The sequence below is a fragment of the Apium graveolens genome, chromosome 6, assembly GCF_009905375.1.
Source record: "Apium graveolens cultivar Ventura chromosome 6, ASM990537v1, whole genome shotgun sequence".
NCBI lineage: Eukaryota > Viridiplantae > Streptophyta > Magnoliopsida > Apiales > Apiaceae > Apium > Apium graveolens.
In genome coordinates this window covers 92,638,091-92,653,668 of record NC_133652.1, presented here as the reverse complement: position 1 = coordinate 92,653,668, position 15,578 = coordinate 92,638,091, and the positions used below count along the sequence as shown (strand labels likewise).

The window sequence follows — 15,578 nt, the reverse complement described above, 5'->3', positions numbered from 1 at the left end:
AGTCAGAATTTAAAGCTTAAAGAGGTCAAAACTTCGATTGGGTAAGCTTTAAACCCTAATTTTTATATTGTGGGTGTCAATTTGAAACCCTAATTTTTTTTAATTATTTAATTTTAATTAGTTTAAATGGTTATTTAGAAACCCTAATTTTTATTAGTTTAGTAATTGATTAAAATGAGCATGTTAATTTTTTAATTAGTTTAGTAATTGTTTAGAACTATTACGTGGGTGTCAATTTTGATGTATATGCCCGTGTATATCTTGTCAAATGTATATGTTTATTTTTTCTTTACTAATATATCAGTGTTACATATGATGTTCCCTGTTTTTATGAATTTCAGTGTGTGTGTAAATGAATACAGTATGTTGTGAATTTTATATTATTTATAAAAATATTATTAAGCATATAAATGTAGTTTTAAAAACATTTATTGTTATCCGTTAAATAGTGTCGGGCTTCTGGTAAAAAAAGATACAGACTGATTCATCTGTTTGCGACGAATTAGTTTCTAATGCTTTGAGGCTCCCTTTTATGTCAAATTCATATTTTTATGACTTATGTGTCATTATGAGAAATTAGGAGGACGCATTGCGGGTTTGGAGGTCAGTTGAGAATGTTTTTTGGTTATTTTCAAAGGCAGGAGAGCTGGTTTGAACAAAGATTTCACAATGGGTATGTATATTTTTATGTGTATATATGTCCTGTTTAACTTTTAGCTAATTGTGTATGTTATACGAGACTCACTGAGTTATTACTAATATATATAGGCAGGAGAGTTATTCATTGATTGTAGTCTTACGGTTATATTTATGGTAGGATACTTGATTCAGTTTGATCAGGGGTGATGTGATAAAATTTGATGCTTGGAAACAATCTTTTTTTCAATACAATGTTTACCAAAATATCTTTGTGATCTAAGTGTCGTGGATTGTCACATTTATATCTTTACTGGCTAAGAATTGATCCTGTGCTAGAGGGTCCATCCTCTACTGGCTTATATTAGATGTTCCTGAACTTTCTTATATTGTGAGGGTAAAGTGCATGCTATTTTCGGAAATAGTATGAAGGTAACCAGTATTTTAATTTGCAGTACTATTTCTTTCCTCAGGGATCTTTAATTTTTTTATGTGCATTGTTTAGTTTTTGGTATCATGGAAGCATAAATTTTGTGAGAATAGGAAAATAGTCACAGGAAAAGTATGCTCAATTGGGCTTGTTCATATTGCAGGGGCAGATAGCTTAACAGGTCTAGAAGCGGAGGCAGCAAGAAAAGCTCTTGAGATGGCAGAAGTTCATCCTAATGATGTGAACATAGTCTTATTGTGGTTTGTCGACTCCAGAAGATCTATTTGAAAGTGCTCCTCAGGTATTGATTAAAGATTTATCATCTCTGCACATAGAAAGTGGAAATATAACTTGATATTTCAGCAACACCCCTCTGCCCCCCACCCACTATAACTTTGTTTAATTATTAGTAAACTTAGCATTTGTTCTGTTAATCAATGTTGTTCTAATAATCCTCTAATAAAATTCAATTCCATACACTTACATACCACTACTGGCACCTATACCATATGATGCAAATTCAGGACGGCCCCGTACTGCATCAACCAATCAGTCTGTTGAAGAAAGTAACTCTGGAATCAGTTATGAATCAACACCTAATATCTTGAATAAATATGATGTGAAAATTCAATCTGACGTAGTTCTTGACTCATCCAAAGAAGTGCAAGATGAACTTGAAAAATCTGGTGAACTCAAGAAGTCTAATGAACCTATTGTTTTGGTTCTGAAGGAGGAGGAATGTTGTCCTACTTGTCTTGAAGGTAATGGAAGTAGATCTTGGCTTATTAACTTCTTCATTTTCACCACTATTAAATTTGAGTTCCTCTAATTTCGTGGATACGGTAAACAATCTTTGTGTCTGCACTAATACGGTAAACCTTATTAACTCTTTGCTTTTACTGCAGAAAATCCAAAAATTATCAAAAAATACGAGCATCATTTTCACCTTGCGTGTATTCTTCAATGGTTGGAAAGAAATGACACATGTCATGTGTGTGATCAGGTTAACATTTCTTCTATGTATAAATAACACATGCTAGTTACCGTGATATTGATATTATGGCTAGTCAGAATGATACAAATATAAGCTAATGCTTACGTCTGATGCATGAAATGATATTCTACTGCTTGTAGTGGATTCATCTTAGGTCTTATATCAGGGTCTTCTTATATCCGAGGTAAAAATATATTTATATCTATTAAAAGTTTTGTCAATGCTCTAACATTGTCATATTTTAATTCACATAAATGAGTTCTGCTAATAAATGAACTTGCAATTTATATGCAGGGTCTGGCTTCAAAAATGTTCTTGTAGTTGGGGCTGATGCACTTTCCTGTTATGTTGATTGGACTTATAGAGGGACATGCATCCTCTTCGGGGATGTTGCTGGTAATGTATTTCTGCAGGTATAAAGTTGAGGCTAAGATTCAATGTGAAGTAAAAATTAATTCACATTGGCTCATATTACATATGTTGGCAGATCCTTTACCTGACAAAAAGACCGGGATACAAAAATGAAAATAGTTGTTGGTGTTGCAAAAGGACTGGAGTGTTTACATGATAAAGCAAGCCCCGTGTGATCTATCGTGATTTAAAATGCTCGAACATATTGCTTGGTGAAAATCATCATCCGAAGTTATCTAATTTTGGTTAGCCAAGCTGGGGCCTGTTGGGGATAACACCCATGTATCAACAAGGGCCATGGGTACATATGGATATTGTGACCCAGAATATGTAATGAGTGGACATTTGACCCTGAAGTCGGATGTTTATCGCTTTGGCGTGGTTCTCTTAGAGATAATTACAGGTAGGAAAGTCGTCGAAAGTTGTCATTTATTACAATGGTATTATAAGTGTAGCCATGAGAATTATAAGTTTTTAGTTTTTTCATCGTTGTAGGACTTGATCCGTTTGATTTGGTAATGATAATTGGAGTTTGATTTTAATAGTTTCTCCTTTTGACATTTTTTAACATCTATATTTTTAAAATTTGGAACGTTTATTTCAATGAAAAATGATGTTAATTTAACATAATAACATCAGTTTTAGTAGTATATATATCAGTTCATCCAGAAAAACTGATGTTAAATACCACAACAGACAAAGGCTTTACATTTAAAAAATCGATGATAAAGAGTACATTAGAAAATATTTGCTTACAAAACAGTGATGTTAATTATACTAATAGACATCATTTCATCTACTATAGAAAACAGTTTTTTTTTTAAAAAAAGTTTTTTTTTTAAAAAAAACTGATGTTAAAACTATTAGTAACATCATTTTATTATGAAAACCGATGTCAAAGGTATTAGTAACATCAGTGTTAACTAAATTATACCGGTCAGAGGCAAAATTATTGCTTACATAGCATATTTTTACATTGATAAAAATATTATATTATAATAATATATAAATGATAGATGTGCATTAAAAATTTAACTTCAAGATATAGATATTGATTTCACATTAAAAACTGATGTTATATGTTCTCTTTCCCATCAGTTCAAATCCGTTATTTAATGGGGGTCTTTAACATCACGAAGACATTGGTTTCTATTTTTCATAGATATCAGTTTTTAACTGATGTCTATTGACGTTTTTATTGTAGTGTGAGGTAAATTGGTGCAGTGTAAATGCAGGATGTAACACCCATAGCTTTCCTGAGCAAAGGACTTGCTACTAAGCACTTAGGCTTATTCACATATGAAAAAAGAAATGCTAGCAGTAATAATGGCAGTACAAAAGTGGAGATCTTATTTATTGGCGGAGACAATTCATAATTAGAACCGATCACTAGACAATTAAACACATTGTTTAGCAATGATCACTACCAATTTACAACAGAGGTTATTATCCAAGTTATTGGGATATATGTACTTGGTTACTTATACAAACAGGAAGGAAAATTTATTGGCTGATGCACTTTCTAGCGTGCATGAAAGGTAAGGAGAATGTACATTCGTTGTTATTGTCAAAACATCATGGGCAAAAGAGTTACTTGAAAGTTTAAAGGATGATAAGAAGGTGCAGGATATACTGTCAAGGTGGAGCATGATTGGAGAACTTAATTAAGGGTATCAAATGTCAAATGATGAATTGAGGTACCTGTTAGCGATTCGGGCATCTAACACAGCGGAAAATCAAAAATTTAGAATCCCTACCGCATGATCTATGTATAAATACTGGATGATTATAGAGAATAGGATCATGTACCTTAATAAAGCTTTCCTTCTGACTGTAATGGGCGTTCTGATCTTGATGAACCACATCAGCCCTCCTTGCAAAGATCCGCTCTCCAAAGGTATCCACGTGAACGTCCAACGATCACCAGAGCCGGTACTAGCCGATTTGGTTGCCTATTCCTCTCTCTCTCTCTCTCTCTAGCCTCTCTAGGATGTAGAGCTGCTAGGGTTTTTCACCAAAACGTGATGTAACCTCTGTTAGGAATATGTTGTGAACTTGATGATAAGTCATTCAAAACACCTTAGTAGATTCAACTTAGTGAATTTTTTAGCACTCGACGGATGATCAAATATAGTCTCGATGGATGATTTAATATAGTCCCGACGGATGATGATTTGATATCCATCGAGTGAGTAGCTTATGTAATAATAAGTATTGTAGCACATTTCTGCAAACAACTTTGTGTAGATTCTGTAGTAGCTTATGAGTCATGTTGACTACTAGTAGATATGCAGAATAGGTTGATTAATTATAAATAAAATATGTCTTGCAATTCTGCATAAGTGAAATGGAGTCAACTGTCAAATAGCTACCCGGCGGATGATCAACAAAGCTACCCGACGGATGATCAACAAAGCTACCCGACAGATAACAAGAATGTACCCGACGGATGATCAATTCAAATATTTGTTGATAGTGACAACACAGTCACATGCGTTGGGTATTTGCAAAAGGAATGTGGCACCCTGTTTAGTAGGAAATTGAGAACAAAGAAGCATTACCAATTCTATGCAAGTCATGAAGATTTTCAAAGATGTTGGAATAGAGTAATGAAGCAACATGGAGTTAGACTTGATAGGTTTTATTTTATTATCCTGTCTTATTACCATGTAAACTTGGTGATATATAAACCAAGTGTAGCTAGTAGAACAACTAACTAAGCAAACACGTTTAGAAGAGAAATAGAAAAAGCTGTAATTGTTAAGAATTTCTCTGTAGTTTGTTTCTTCACTTGTAAAGCAGTTGTGAGCCAATTTGAGCTTCAGAGAGTTCTCAAATCGATATATATATATATATATATATATATATATATATATATATATATATATATATGGTGGATACATTCAAATCTACCAGAAAGTTTTAAAGACTTATGTTTTTATTACTTTATGTTTGATTTACTTAATTCCTTATTCCACACTTTGCAAATCAAAACACTTATATATATTGAGTTAGAACATTTTTATAAATCTCGAAAAGAAGCCAGAATTACATCCAACCCCCTTCTATAATTCTTGTTGTATTGTTAGGGAATAACAATTGGTATCAGTGCAAGCTCTTGAAGTACAAAGAGTGTAAAGATCACAACAAACAGCAAGATGAACAAGAAGGATGTTGGAGTTAAAATTCATTTTTTGGATAAAGACAATTATCACCACTAGAAGGTGAAAATGCATCTACATCTTCTTTCTCAAGATGAGGCCTATGTGGATTGTATAGAGAGAGGTCCTCATGTACCAATGAGAGCTGCAACAGGCAATGAACCATCTGTTCCCAAGCCTAGGCATGAATGGTCAGATCCTGATATTGAGCAAGTCAGGAAAGACAAGAAGGCCATGAATATATTGTTCAATGGAGTTGATGGTGATATGTTTGATAACATCATTAACTGGAAAATAACCAAGGAGGTTTGGGACACTATCCAGATTATTTATGATGGTACTGAGCAAGTAAGGGAGAATAAGATGCAACTACTAATTCAGCAATATGAGCACTTTCATTGTGAAGATAGTGAGTCTCTAATTGATATCTTTAGTAGGTTTCAAAAACTACTAAATGCTCTGAAGTTGCATGGAAGAGTCTATCAGACAAAAGACTCTAACCTTAAGTTCCTTAGATCTCTTCCAAAGGAGTGGAAACCAATGACAGTCTCATTGAGAAATTCTCAGGATTACAAGGAGTTTACCTTGGAGAGACTGTATGGCATCCTGAAGACTTATAAGCTTGAAATAGAGCAAGATGAGAGGATGGAGAAAGGAAGGAATAAAGGAGGGTCCATAGCACTGGTTGCTGAGTTAGAGAAAGAGAAAGAGATGAAGGTAGAAGCTATTGAGTCTACTTCAAAGGTCTGTGAGAACAAGGGCAAAGGGCTGGTAGCTGAAAATGAAGATCATTTGAGCCAAGATGACATGGATGATATTGATGAGCATTTAGCATTCCTTTCCAGAAGATTTTCCATGCTGAAGTTCAAAAAGAACTTTGGAGTAGCCAAGCCAAGTAGAAACATGGTGGATAAATCCAAATTCAAATGTTTCAAATGTGGCTTGGCAGGGCATTTTTCCAGTGAGTTTAGAAAGCCAGATTCCAGCAAAAAGAAGTTTGAGCCTGTTGATTACAAACATAAATATTTTGAGTTGCTCAAGCAAAAGGAAAGGGTTTTCATTACACAGGAAAACGACTGGGCATATGATGGATTGGATGAAGATGAGGATGTAAGCTATGTCAATCTAGCCCTGATGGCCAAGTCTGATGAAACGGAAACAAGTTCTTCAAGTAATCAGGTAATCACCACTAACCTAGCTCATTTATCTAAAGCTGAGTGTAATGATGCAATCAATGACATGTCTACAGAATTATATCACTTGCGTGTTACACTTAAGTCCCTCACTAAGGAAAATGCTAAAATTAAAGAAAACAATTACTTTTTAAGTGAGAGGAATAATGTGTTAGAGTCTCAGTTTATTGAATTTGAAAAATTGAGAATTGAGTGTAAGATTGCTAAGGATGAATTAACCGAGTCCTTGAAGAAAGAAGAGATTTTAAAGAAGCAGCTTGAATGAGAACAGGAAGTGATTAAAGCATGGAAATCATCCAGAGATGTCCACGCTCAAATCACTAAAGTTCAAGGTATCGAGTCCTTTTATGATGCAGCCTGGAAAACGAGTAAGGAGAAGCTGGAATCCAATTTGGTTGAAGGATTGCTAACAGATGTGGACTCGGCGGATGATGAGAATCATCCATCGGATAATCAAAAGGATTATCCGTCGAGTGACAAAGAGCCACATCCGTCGCCTGAGAGCAAACCAGTGAGCAAAGCTAAGCTTGCCAAGTTAAATGAAAAATATGGATCAGTTTCCAAAAACTTTGTTTCAGGAGAATCAAGTCAAGTAAAGAAGGAGAAGAAAGTTAATGTTGATCATTTGTCCATCAAGCAATTGAATGACAGATTAGAAAAGATTGAGGTTAAAACAGAAACTAAAAAGAAAAACAAAAGAAATGGGAAAGTAGGGATTAACAAACATAACAACTACACACCTGATAAGTATGCTCCAAGAAAAATATGTGCTAAGTGTGGTAGTGTTAATCATTTATCTATTAATTGCAAACTTGCCATGCCTACTCCTATATCTGTACCATCTTCTTTTCCCAACATGGATGCCATGCCTTTTATGCCTATGAATGATATGTCTGCTCAGAATATGAATGCACAATTTGCTAATATGCCATTTGCACCTAATCCTTATTATATTGCATTTAGTATGCCACAAATGCCATTTAGCATGCCTTACTGGAATAACATGTTTGCAAATAGCATGCCTTTTCCTGTTAATCAAAATGTGTATGATAATTGTGTTCAAATGACTGGTTTCAAAGGTCCAACTCAAATGACTAAGAATGAATCAGAAATTCCCAAGTCTAATGAGATCAAACCTAAGAAACCAAAGAAGAAAGCTAACAAGGTAGGACCCAAGGAAACTTGGGTACCAAAATCAACTTGATTTGGTTTTGATGTGTGCAGGGAAACAGAAAGAATCTTTGGTACCTGGATAGTGGTTGTTCAAGGCACATGACTGGAGATTCTACCCTGCTCACAGAGTTCAAGGAGAGAGTTGGCCCAAGTATTACTTTTGGAGATGACATCAAGGGTTATACTGTGGGATATGGCTTAATTTCAAAAGACAATATCATCATTGAAGAGGTTGCCCTAGTGGATGGTCTCAAGCACAACTTGTTGAGTGTCGGCTAGCTTTGTGATAAGAGCAATTCAGTAACCTTCAATTCAGAAGCCTGTGTTGTGACAAACAAAAGAAGCAACAAAGTGGTTCTCACTGGAGTGAGAAAAGGAAATGTGTATCTAGCTGACTTCAACTCATCTAATGTAGAATCTGTCACTTGTCTTCTTAGTAAAGCAAGTCAAGATGAAAGTTGGCTATGGCACAAGAAGCTGTCCCATATAAACTTCAAGACCATGAATGAGCTTGTCAAGAAAGAACTGGTTAGAGGCATTCCTCAAGTGGAGTTTTCTAAGGATGGATTGTATGATGCCTGTCAAAAGGGAAAGCAGATTAAAGCATCATTCAGAAAGAAGCTTGATTTAACAATTGAAGAACCTCTACAATTGTTACACATGGATCTATTTGGACCAGTCAATGTGTTGTCCATCTCAAGGAAAAGTTTTTGCCTTGTAATTGTGGATGATTTCTCAAAGTTCTCTTGGACATATTTCCTTAAGTCTAAAGATGAAGCTAGTGAAATCATCATCAATCACATAAGGCAAGTCAACAATCATCCTGATTTTAAAGTAAGGAGAATCAGGAGTGACAATGGAACTGAGTTCAAGAATTCTGTGATGAGATCATTTTGTGAAGAGAATGGGATAATGCATGAGTTTTCTGCATCAAGAACTCCACAACAAAATGGAGTAGTGGAAAGAAAGAACATATCTCTTATTGAAGCTGCAAGGACAATGCTTGAAGAATCAAAGTTACCAACATATTTTTGGGCTGAAGCTGTGAATACTGCCTGCTATACTCAGAATATTTTCTTGATTAATCAAGCAAAGTGTATAACACCCTACCAATTGTTCAAGAATAAGAAACCAACTCTGAATTTTCTTCATGTCTTTGGCTGCAAATGTTTTATCTTGAGGAATCAAACTAATCAACATGGGAAGTTTGATGTTAAAGCAGATGAAGGAATTTTTATTGGATATGCTGTGGGAAAAGCATATAGAGTCTACAATCTAAAAACCAACATTTTTATGGAATCAGTACATGTTGTATTTTATGATAAAAGGATTGAAGGACTGCAAGACGAAGATTATCACGAAAGCCTCAAGTTTGATAATGTGGAGATGGTTAGTGATGATGAAAGTGATCAAGAAATAGTGAATAAGGATAATGCAAAAAAATCTACAACTAATGAAGCACATAATTCAACATCTGTCGAGTTGTAAAATGCTTCATCCGTCGGGAGACAATCTGCCTTATCCGTCGGGAGACAATCAGCTTCATCCGTTGGGACACAAAGTGCACCATCCGTCGAGTCATCAAGAGAAGCTGGAAGTCAGAATAGATCACTTACAAAAAGTGTAATAACCCCAAAATTTTGAACTTTTTGTAACCCTTATGAATAGTGTTTTTGCTGATATTTCTGAACAAGAAAACTTTTCATGCCACACTATGTAGGGGTTCTTATATGGATATTCTGAGATTTTATTGGTACTCTATATGATATATAAGCGTATGTAAAGATCGTCCGAATCCAAATCCGAACACTTTGATTTTTCCCGAAAATCCACCAAATACCGAAAGAATTGAGTATAAGGTAACAGGATAAAAAGGATTTAAATTAAAGGATTATAAGAGAGGATCATAAAAAGGAATTTAATGTATTGAGAAAGGTTAAGGGAACCCAAGTAATAAGATCCTGGTTATGATCCCTCAAATGATAAACGAAAATGAAAGTTAAGCGAACCGTATAACAGATCAGCGGTCATTAGCCAAGTAATTAGAAGCTAATCAAAGAGGTTAGTGATGATGAGGTCATCAAACCAATAAGAAGAGGGCAAGTAAGGGATGATGACATAACAAGGTGACATAAGCATGACATAAGGGGGAAGGAGGTGTGGTTGATTTAAAACCACACAAAGTTCATGGTTAAAAAGGTAATTAACCAAAATCAAGCTAAAAACAACCATCCAACAATCATTTCACCCAAAACACAAAGATCATTTCATTTTCTTCATCTTGCTCTCGGCTTTTCTTCTTTTCCAAAGAAAGAAAAATCAAAATCCTAGTTCCAAGCTTTGTTAAATCACAAGGTAATTATCCAAGACTCCTTATGCATAGTTATGGATATCCTATAAGTTTGAGCTCCTAAATAATTCACAATCTCTTCCTAAAAATCATGGAAGAAGATGGTGAATAGTATTTTTCAAGAACTAAATTTTTTGTTCTTGAAGTTTTGTTTAGATTAAGCTTGGATAAGGACTTTAAGGGTGATTCCAAGCCATTCTCTTGAATTTCCACTCTCCAAGGAAGGTATAACCCCTCCAAACCCTAACTTTATTTGAATAATTAGGTTTAGTTTTGTTGTTATAATTAATGAGAGGTTTGCTAGTTGTAAATGTAGAGATTAGTTGATTTTGTGAAGTTTTTGGAGCGGTAGTTTTTGGATTGTTGATTAATGAACTTAAGTGTAGTTAAATTCAAGTTTAAGAATAAGTATAAATTGTTAATGTTGAGTTGTTGGGGCTGTTATGATGTAGTATGGATGGAGTTTTGATTGGGTTGTGATTGTGGATTGATTATGGGTTGAATTGGAGTGTTTTAAATTTGGGTAATCGCGTAAACATAGCCGTCGTAATGTCCAATTTTCTTTAGGCTGTTTTTGTTCTTAACATTAGGACTCGAGAACTCCCTGCTAGCTTTTGACCATTGCCATGATTAGATAGTTCATGTTACGATCTTCGTTTTGATATGTGGTTCGTTTGATTCCGATATACGGTTTAGGAGAAACGGCCGTTTTAAGAAGTGACGTTTCGCGAACGAACCATTACCCCTCACCTTACTTTGAAACATAGGTTAAAGACCTTAAAAGACTAATTGGATTATGAAACATTTATGTAAAGTGTAATAGGAAGTTGGTAAGACACTCGCGAAAGAATCTCCTTAAAACACGTAATGGTTAATTTATTAAAAATGGTGGAGCCGAGGGTACTCGAGCGACTTAAGTGAATCGTTAAGCGCAAAGCGAGTGTTAGAGCTAAATTGGTTAAAGTATAGATTTATAAGTGACTTTGGTTTAATTCCAACTTATATGTTGTTTATAGGTTACCAGACTCGTCCCAAGCCATTTGTAAACCCCAGTCGCTCAGGTAAGTTTTCTACCCGTATAACTGTTGTTGTGATATATATATGTATATGCATGATCTTCTGATAAATGCATATTTGTTATTAGCAAATTCTTGCGATATATTGGAGCATGTGATATGGTATATATGCATGCCTGTTTCGTATTCTTGATTTATATATCTGTTGGTTCAAATGCTTATTAGTTGCATAATACCTATGCTGGAGATAAGCAGTAGTTGCGTATACCCTGAGTATAGGGGACCCAAAGGTGAACCATTTTCTAAACCGGGAGTCGATGTTCTCGAGTATATTATATATATATATATATATATTTATATATATATAGAGAGATATAGTTTTCAAAACTATTAATCGAATAAGGTTTATTCGATAACTTTATATTATTTAATGAATATTACTTGAATATTCATTCGAGGACTTATGACTCACTTTATATTATTTAATGAATATTACTTGAATATTAATTCGAGGACTTATGACTCACTTTATATTATTTAATGAATGTTACTTGAATATTCATTCGAGGACTTATGACTCACTTTATATTATTTAATGAATATTACTTGAATATTCATTCGAGGACAGATGACTCCGCTTATATTATTTAATTGAATATTATTTGAATATTCATATGAGGACCTATGACTCCGATTATTTTCTGAAATGTATTCTTTATTTTACTAAAGAATAAGGTGTCGATAATCAAACTTATTTTTTTGATTATTTAAATAAAGATAGTACTTTCGTATAAGTATATCTTTGGTTATTTAATACGCATTTCAAGTATAAGTTTTACAACTTCTACTTCAATTATTTGTATAAAGATTATTCTTTAAGGGAATATTATTTAAATGATAATATTCAGATATTTTCTAATATATTGGGACTGATTTACTTTATTAAATCAACATTACTCCAAACACTCTTTAAAGTGTTTTCGAGTCTTTAAAATGATTTTTAAAAAGTTAGAGCGGATCCCAAAACTCGTTTTTATATATTTAAGATCTTTCTTTTTAAAGGGGATTTAAATACTCGCTCAAAACCAGAGGGATCCGGCTCTGTGGTGTATTTTATATTCGCAACAAGGTTGCGGTTTTGGTAAATGAATTGATTACTTACCCAACGTTCGGGAAGTAAGTCCATCTATCGAGTCGGCATAAGCAACATGGGCTCAGTGGGCGTCCATGAAAGTGTAAGTGGCTCAGTGGGAGTCCATCAAATGCGTAAGTGGCTGAGTGGCAGTCCAGCATAAGGTCCTATTGCGACCAGGGTGATGACCAGTGGGAAATTCGTCCATCTACTAGTAGAAAAGGTTACTTATTGGTATCTTTGCCTGATCAGCAAGATATCGGGTTTATGCCACAATTATTTTCCCTTCTAAAAATTTATTGGATGTTACAAACTCTGTTCATACTTTACATGACAGAGGTTTTCAGGAACTGTATAAAGAAGGTATATATGTGGATATATATATCGGAACTTAATGAAGTATATCATAACTTCATTTCCTTCAATAATACTTCAAAGATTTAATCTATTCAAATCTTGTCTTGTAGTCTCATCTATGTGATGAACTGTTGAAAGCTCCTTATACCTTGAACAATGGTAGTTCAAGTAGCTTTATAAATGATATAAGTATAGTGAAGTATTTGGTAACTTCATCCCTTGTTTTTGCTTATATCCAGTAAGTAATTATCTTACACTTGATAAAGGATTCTAGTAAGTTATCCATTTAGATACTTGCATTATTGTTTACACTATATATTATCTTGCGAGCTGTAATGCTCACTCTTGCTTTATTTCTTCATCACACAACAACAGTTAGGAAAGATGGCCAGACTCAAGCAGACCCAGTGCAAGAGCGTGGGAAGCGCCCCGCGCCTTCCCGTTGAGATCATAGCTGCTATAGCTGCAGAGGTAGATCTATCTGTAGATCAGACCTTCTACTTTTGGGAATCAATTATGTATAATTATAACTTGTGGCAGATAATGGCAATTAATTGTAAACTTATCAAGTAATCATTTTGGGTTGTAATAACTTTTAAATTGTGGATTCAAAGACTTGTACTTATTTCAATTTCATCTCTGAGACTATAACGGGTTGTGGTGTGTGTTAGTGTGGGGTCACAGCATAAGGTTCATTATTATTAATTAAGTAAAGTGATATTGTGGAAAGAAAGACCGTGACGACCCGGATCCCTGACCCCGGATCTGGGGGTGTTACAGAAATGGTATCAGAGCCAAGCGTTATAAACCTCAGAGATGATGCGACGATATAATAATAAACTCACAAAGATAATAAGAACTCTTGCCAAGTTCATGGTCGGACTACTTAAAGTAGCGCTGACAGTTAAAACCCTTACGGGAACCCTTATAAGTATCATGATAGTAATTTAGCTCGTTTAATGTGTAGGCGCATGAGATAGAGGACCCTGAGATGTTCGAGCGTGAGCATGATGAGGCACTGCTAGATGTCGAGGATCAGGAGGAGCCTAAGATGGAGGAGGATGAGGAGGACCCCTCAGAGGAGTGAGAGACAGAGGTCATTGCTATTTCAGATGAGGAGGACCCGGATGAGGTCCCAGTAGCTGAGGAGCGTGTCGGAGCTATGGTAGTGTACACTAGTACCCCTTTACCCACACTCCCGGTGGTAAGAGCTCCTACCCCTCCACCACTATCTTGGATCCCCTATGATGAAAGCTTAGAGACCCATACTTCCGAGCCTAGGCAGACCGAGGAGGCACCCCCAGCGGCTCCAGATTCACCACCTCTCGACCCTGCTCATAGGCAGTCTTTGTTAGCCCACGACTATGTTCAGGATGTATTGAGGACCCGAGTGGCTGTTGCTGAGGTCCGGCTGGATGAGGCCAGGAGGGAGTTGGATGCGGAGAGGGCGGGTAGGTGTACCCGAGCTTATGAGACTAGGGCTGCTATACCCCGATCCTTGAGGAGGGAGCTAACGGGGATAGAGCTCACGTCCCGAGCGAGACTCAGATCGCTCCAGGGGGACAGGCATGGTAGGATCTCCAGGCGGCAGGCCGACTATATCTTCCGTCATGCGTTGGAAAGGGTATGGGAGCTGACCCGCTCCGGTGTGTGATTCAGGACTGACGATGGGATAGTCTAGTTGTCTAGATAGTCGAGGCCTTAGTAAGAGCCAATTTTCCGGGATAGTTGACTTATATATAGCATCCCTTTTTCTGACTAGACAGATAGACTATTGTGTATCACTTTTGGGACAGATGGCTGTAGCACTGTTGTACTTTTGACCAGATCAAACTATGTATTTCTCACATTATGTATATATTTGTTTCCTTTCGGTTCAGTTCCTTAGTGACGAGATCACTGTTTTTATTATTATTATTACTGCACTTCTTATTAGAACTGTCATAATATAATAGAATTGCGAGATACATTCTCCCCATTATAGAACTGTGCAAGGCACAATGTTGTGTATGATTGTGACCTAACGTTGAATTTCCCCAAATAATTATCAGTATCATGCCGCTAAGAAAGATTGGAACTAGGGCGAACCCTGGATCTGAGGATCAGGGAAGCCATAACCAGGACGATAGGAACCAGGAACACAGTGAAGAGGAAGATGAGGCTTATGTTGAACAGGATGACTCCCTGTATGAAGAGGAGAAAGAAACATATGATGTTGAGGGATTTGAGATAGAGGCTGAAGAAGGAGAAACTGAGGTTGAGCAACCAGTACCAAACCCAGGCATGGATCCCATGGGCCAGTTCATGTAACTACAAAGGAAGAACTTAGAACGTCAACCCAACCCACCCCCTCAAGGAAATAACAATGATGTGGCAAACTCTTTTAGGGCTTTTAAGTCCCTTAAGCCCCCTGAGTTCCACGGATCAGCCGACCCAGTTGAGGCAAGGGCATGGTTAAAGGAAATGGAGAAATCCTTTGAGATTTTGAGTATCGATGAGGCACAGAAGACTGTATTTGCTACCTACCTTCTCAAAGGAGAGGCTAACTACTGGTGGGAGGCCAAGAAAAATATGGAGACCGATGCTATTATAACCTGGGAGAGGTTCAGTCAGTTATTTTTGGGAAAGTATTTCCCGAGGTTTATGGAGAACCAGATGGAGCTCAAGTTCTTGGAGCTAAAGCAGAATAACTTATCCGTAGCAGAGTACGAAGCAAAATTTACTG

At 36.0% G+C, this 15,578-nt stretch overlaps 1 protein-coding gene across 2 annotated transcripts; it reads left to right on the top strand.

Annotated features, from left to right (window-relative positions):
- The first annotated feature begins 473 nt into the window (after positions 1-473).
- Positions 474-3,008, top strand: LOC141668390 (beta-ketoacyl-[acyl-carrier-protein] synthase III, chloroplastic-like). 2 transcript variants are annotated; one of them, XM_074475267.1, is made up of 7 exons: positions 474-673; positions 1,230-1,367; positions 1,591-1,827; positions 1,972-2,069; positions 2,201-2,244; positions 2,355-2,473; positions 2,548-3,008. In XM_074475267.1, the coding sequence occupies exons 4-7, from the start codon at positions 2,044-2,046 to the stop codon at positions 2,626-2,628; spliced, it is 270 nt and encodes an 89-aa protein (XP_074331368.1). In that variant the 5' UTR covers positions 474-673; positions 1,230-1,367; positions 1,591-1,827; positions 1,972-2,043; the 3' UTR covers positions 2,629-3,008. The 2 variants fall into 2 exon arrangements, with proteins under 2 accessions (XP_074331368.1, XP_074331369.1); XM_074475268.1 differs by lacking the exon at positions 474-673 and adding an exon at positions 858-1,068.
- Positions 3,009-15,578: the final 12,570 nt, after the last annotated feature.

Coding starts and splice junctions, on each gene's coding strand:
- LOC141668390 (XM_074475267.1), top strand. CDS start 2,044: ATGACACATGTCATGTGTGTGATCAG. Junction 2,245..2,354: donor AGGGTCTTCTTATATCCGAG/GTAAAAATATAT, acceptor ATTTATATGCAG/GGTCTGGCTTCAAAAATGTT. Junction 2,474..2,547: donor CTGGTAATGTATTTCTGCAG/GTATAAAGTTGA, acceptor ATATGTTGGCAG/ATCCTTTACCTGACAAAAAG.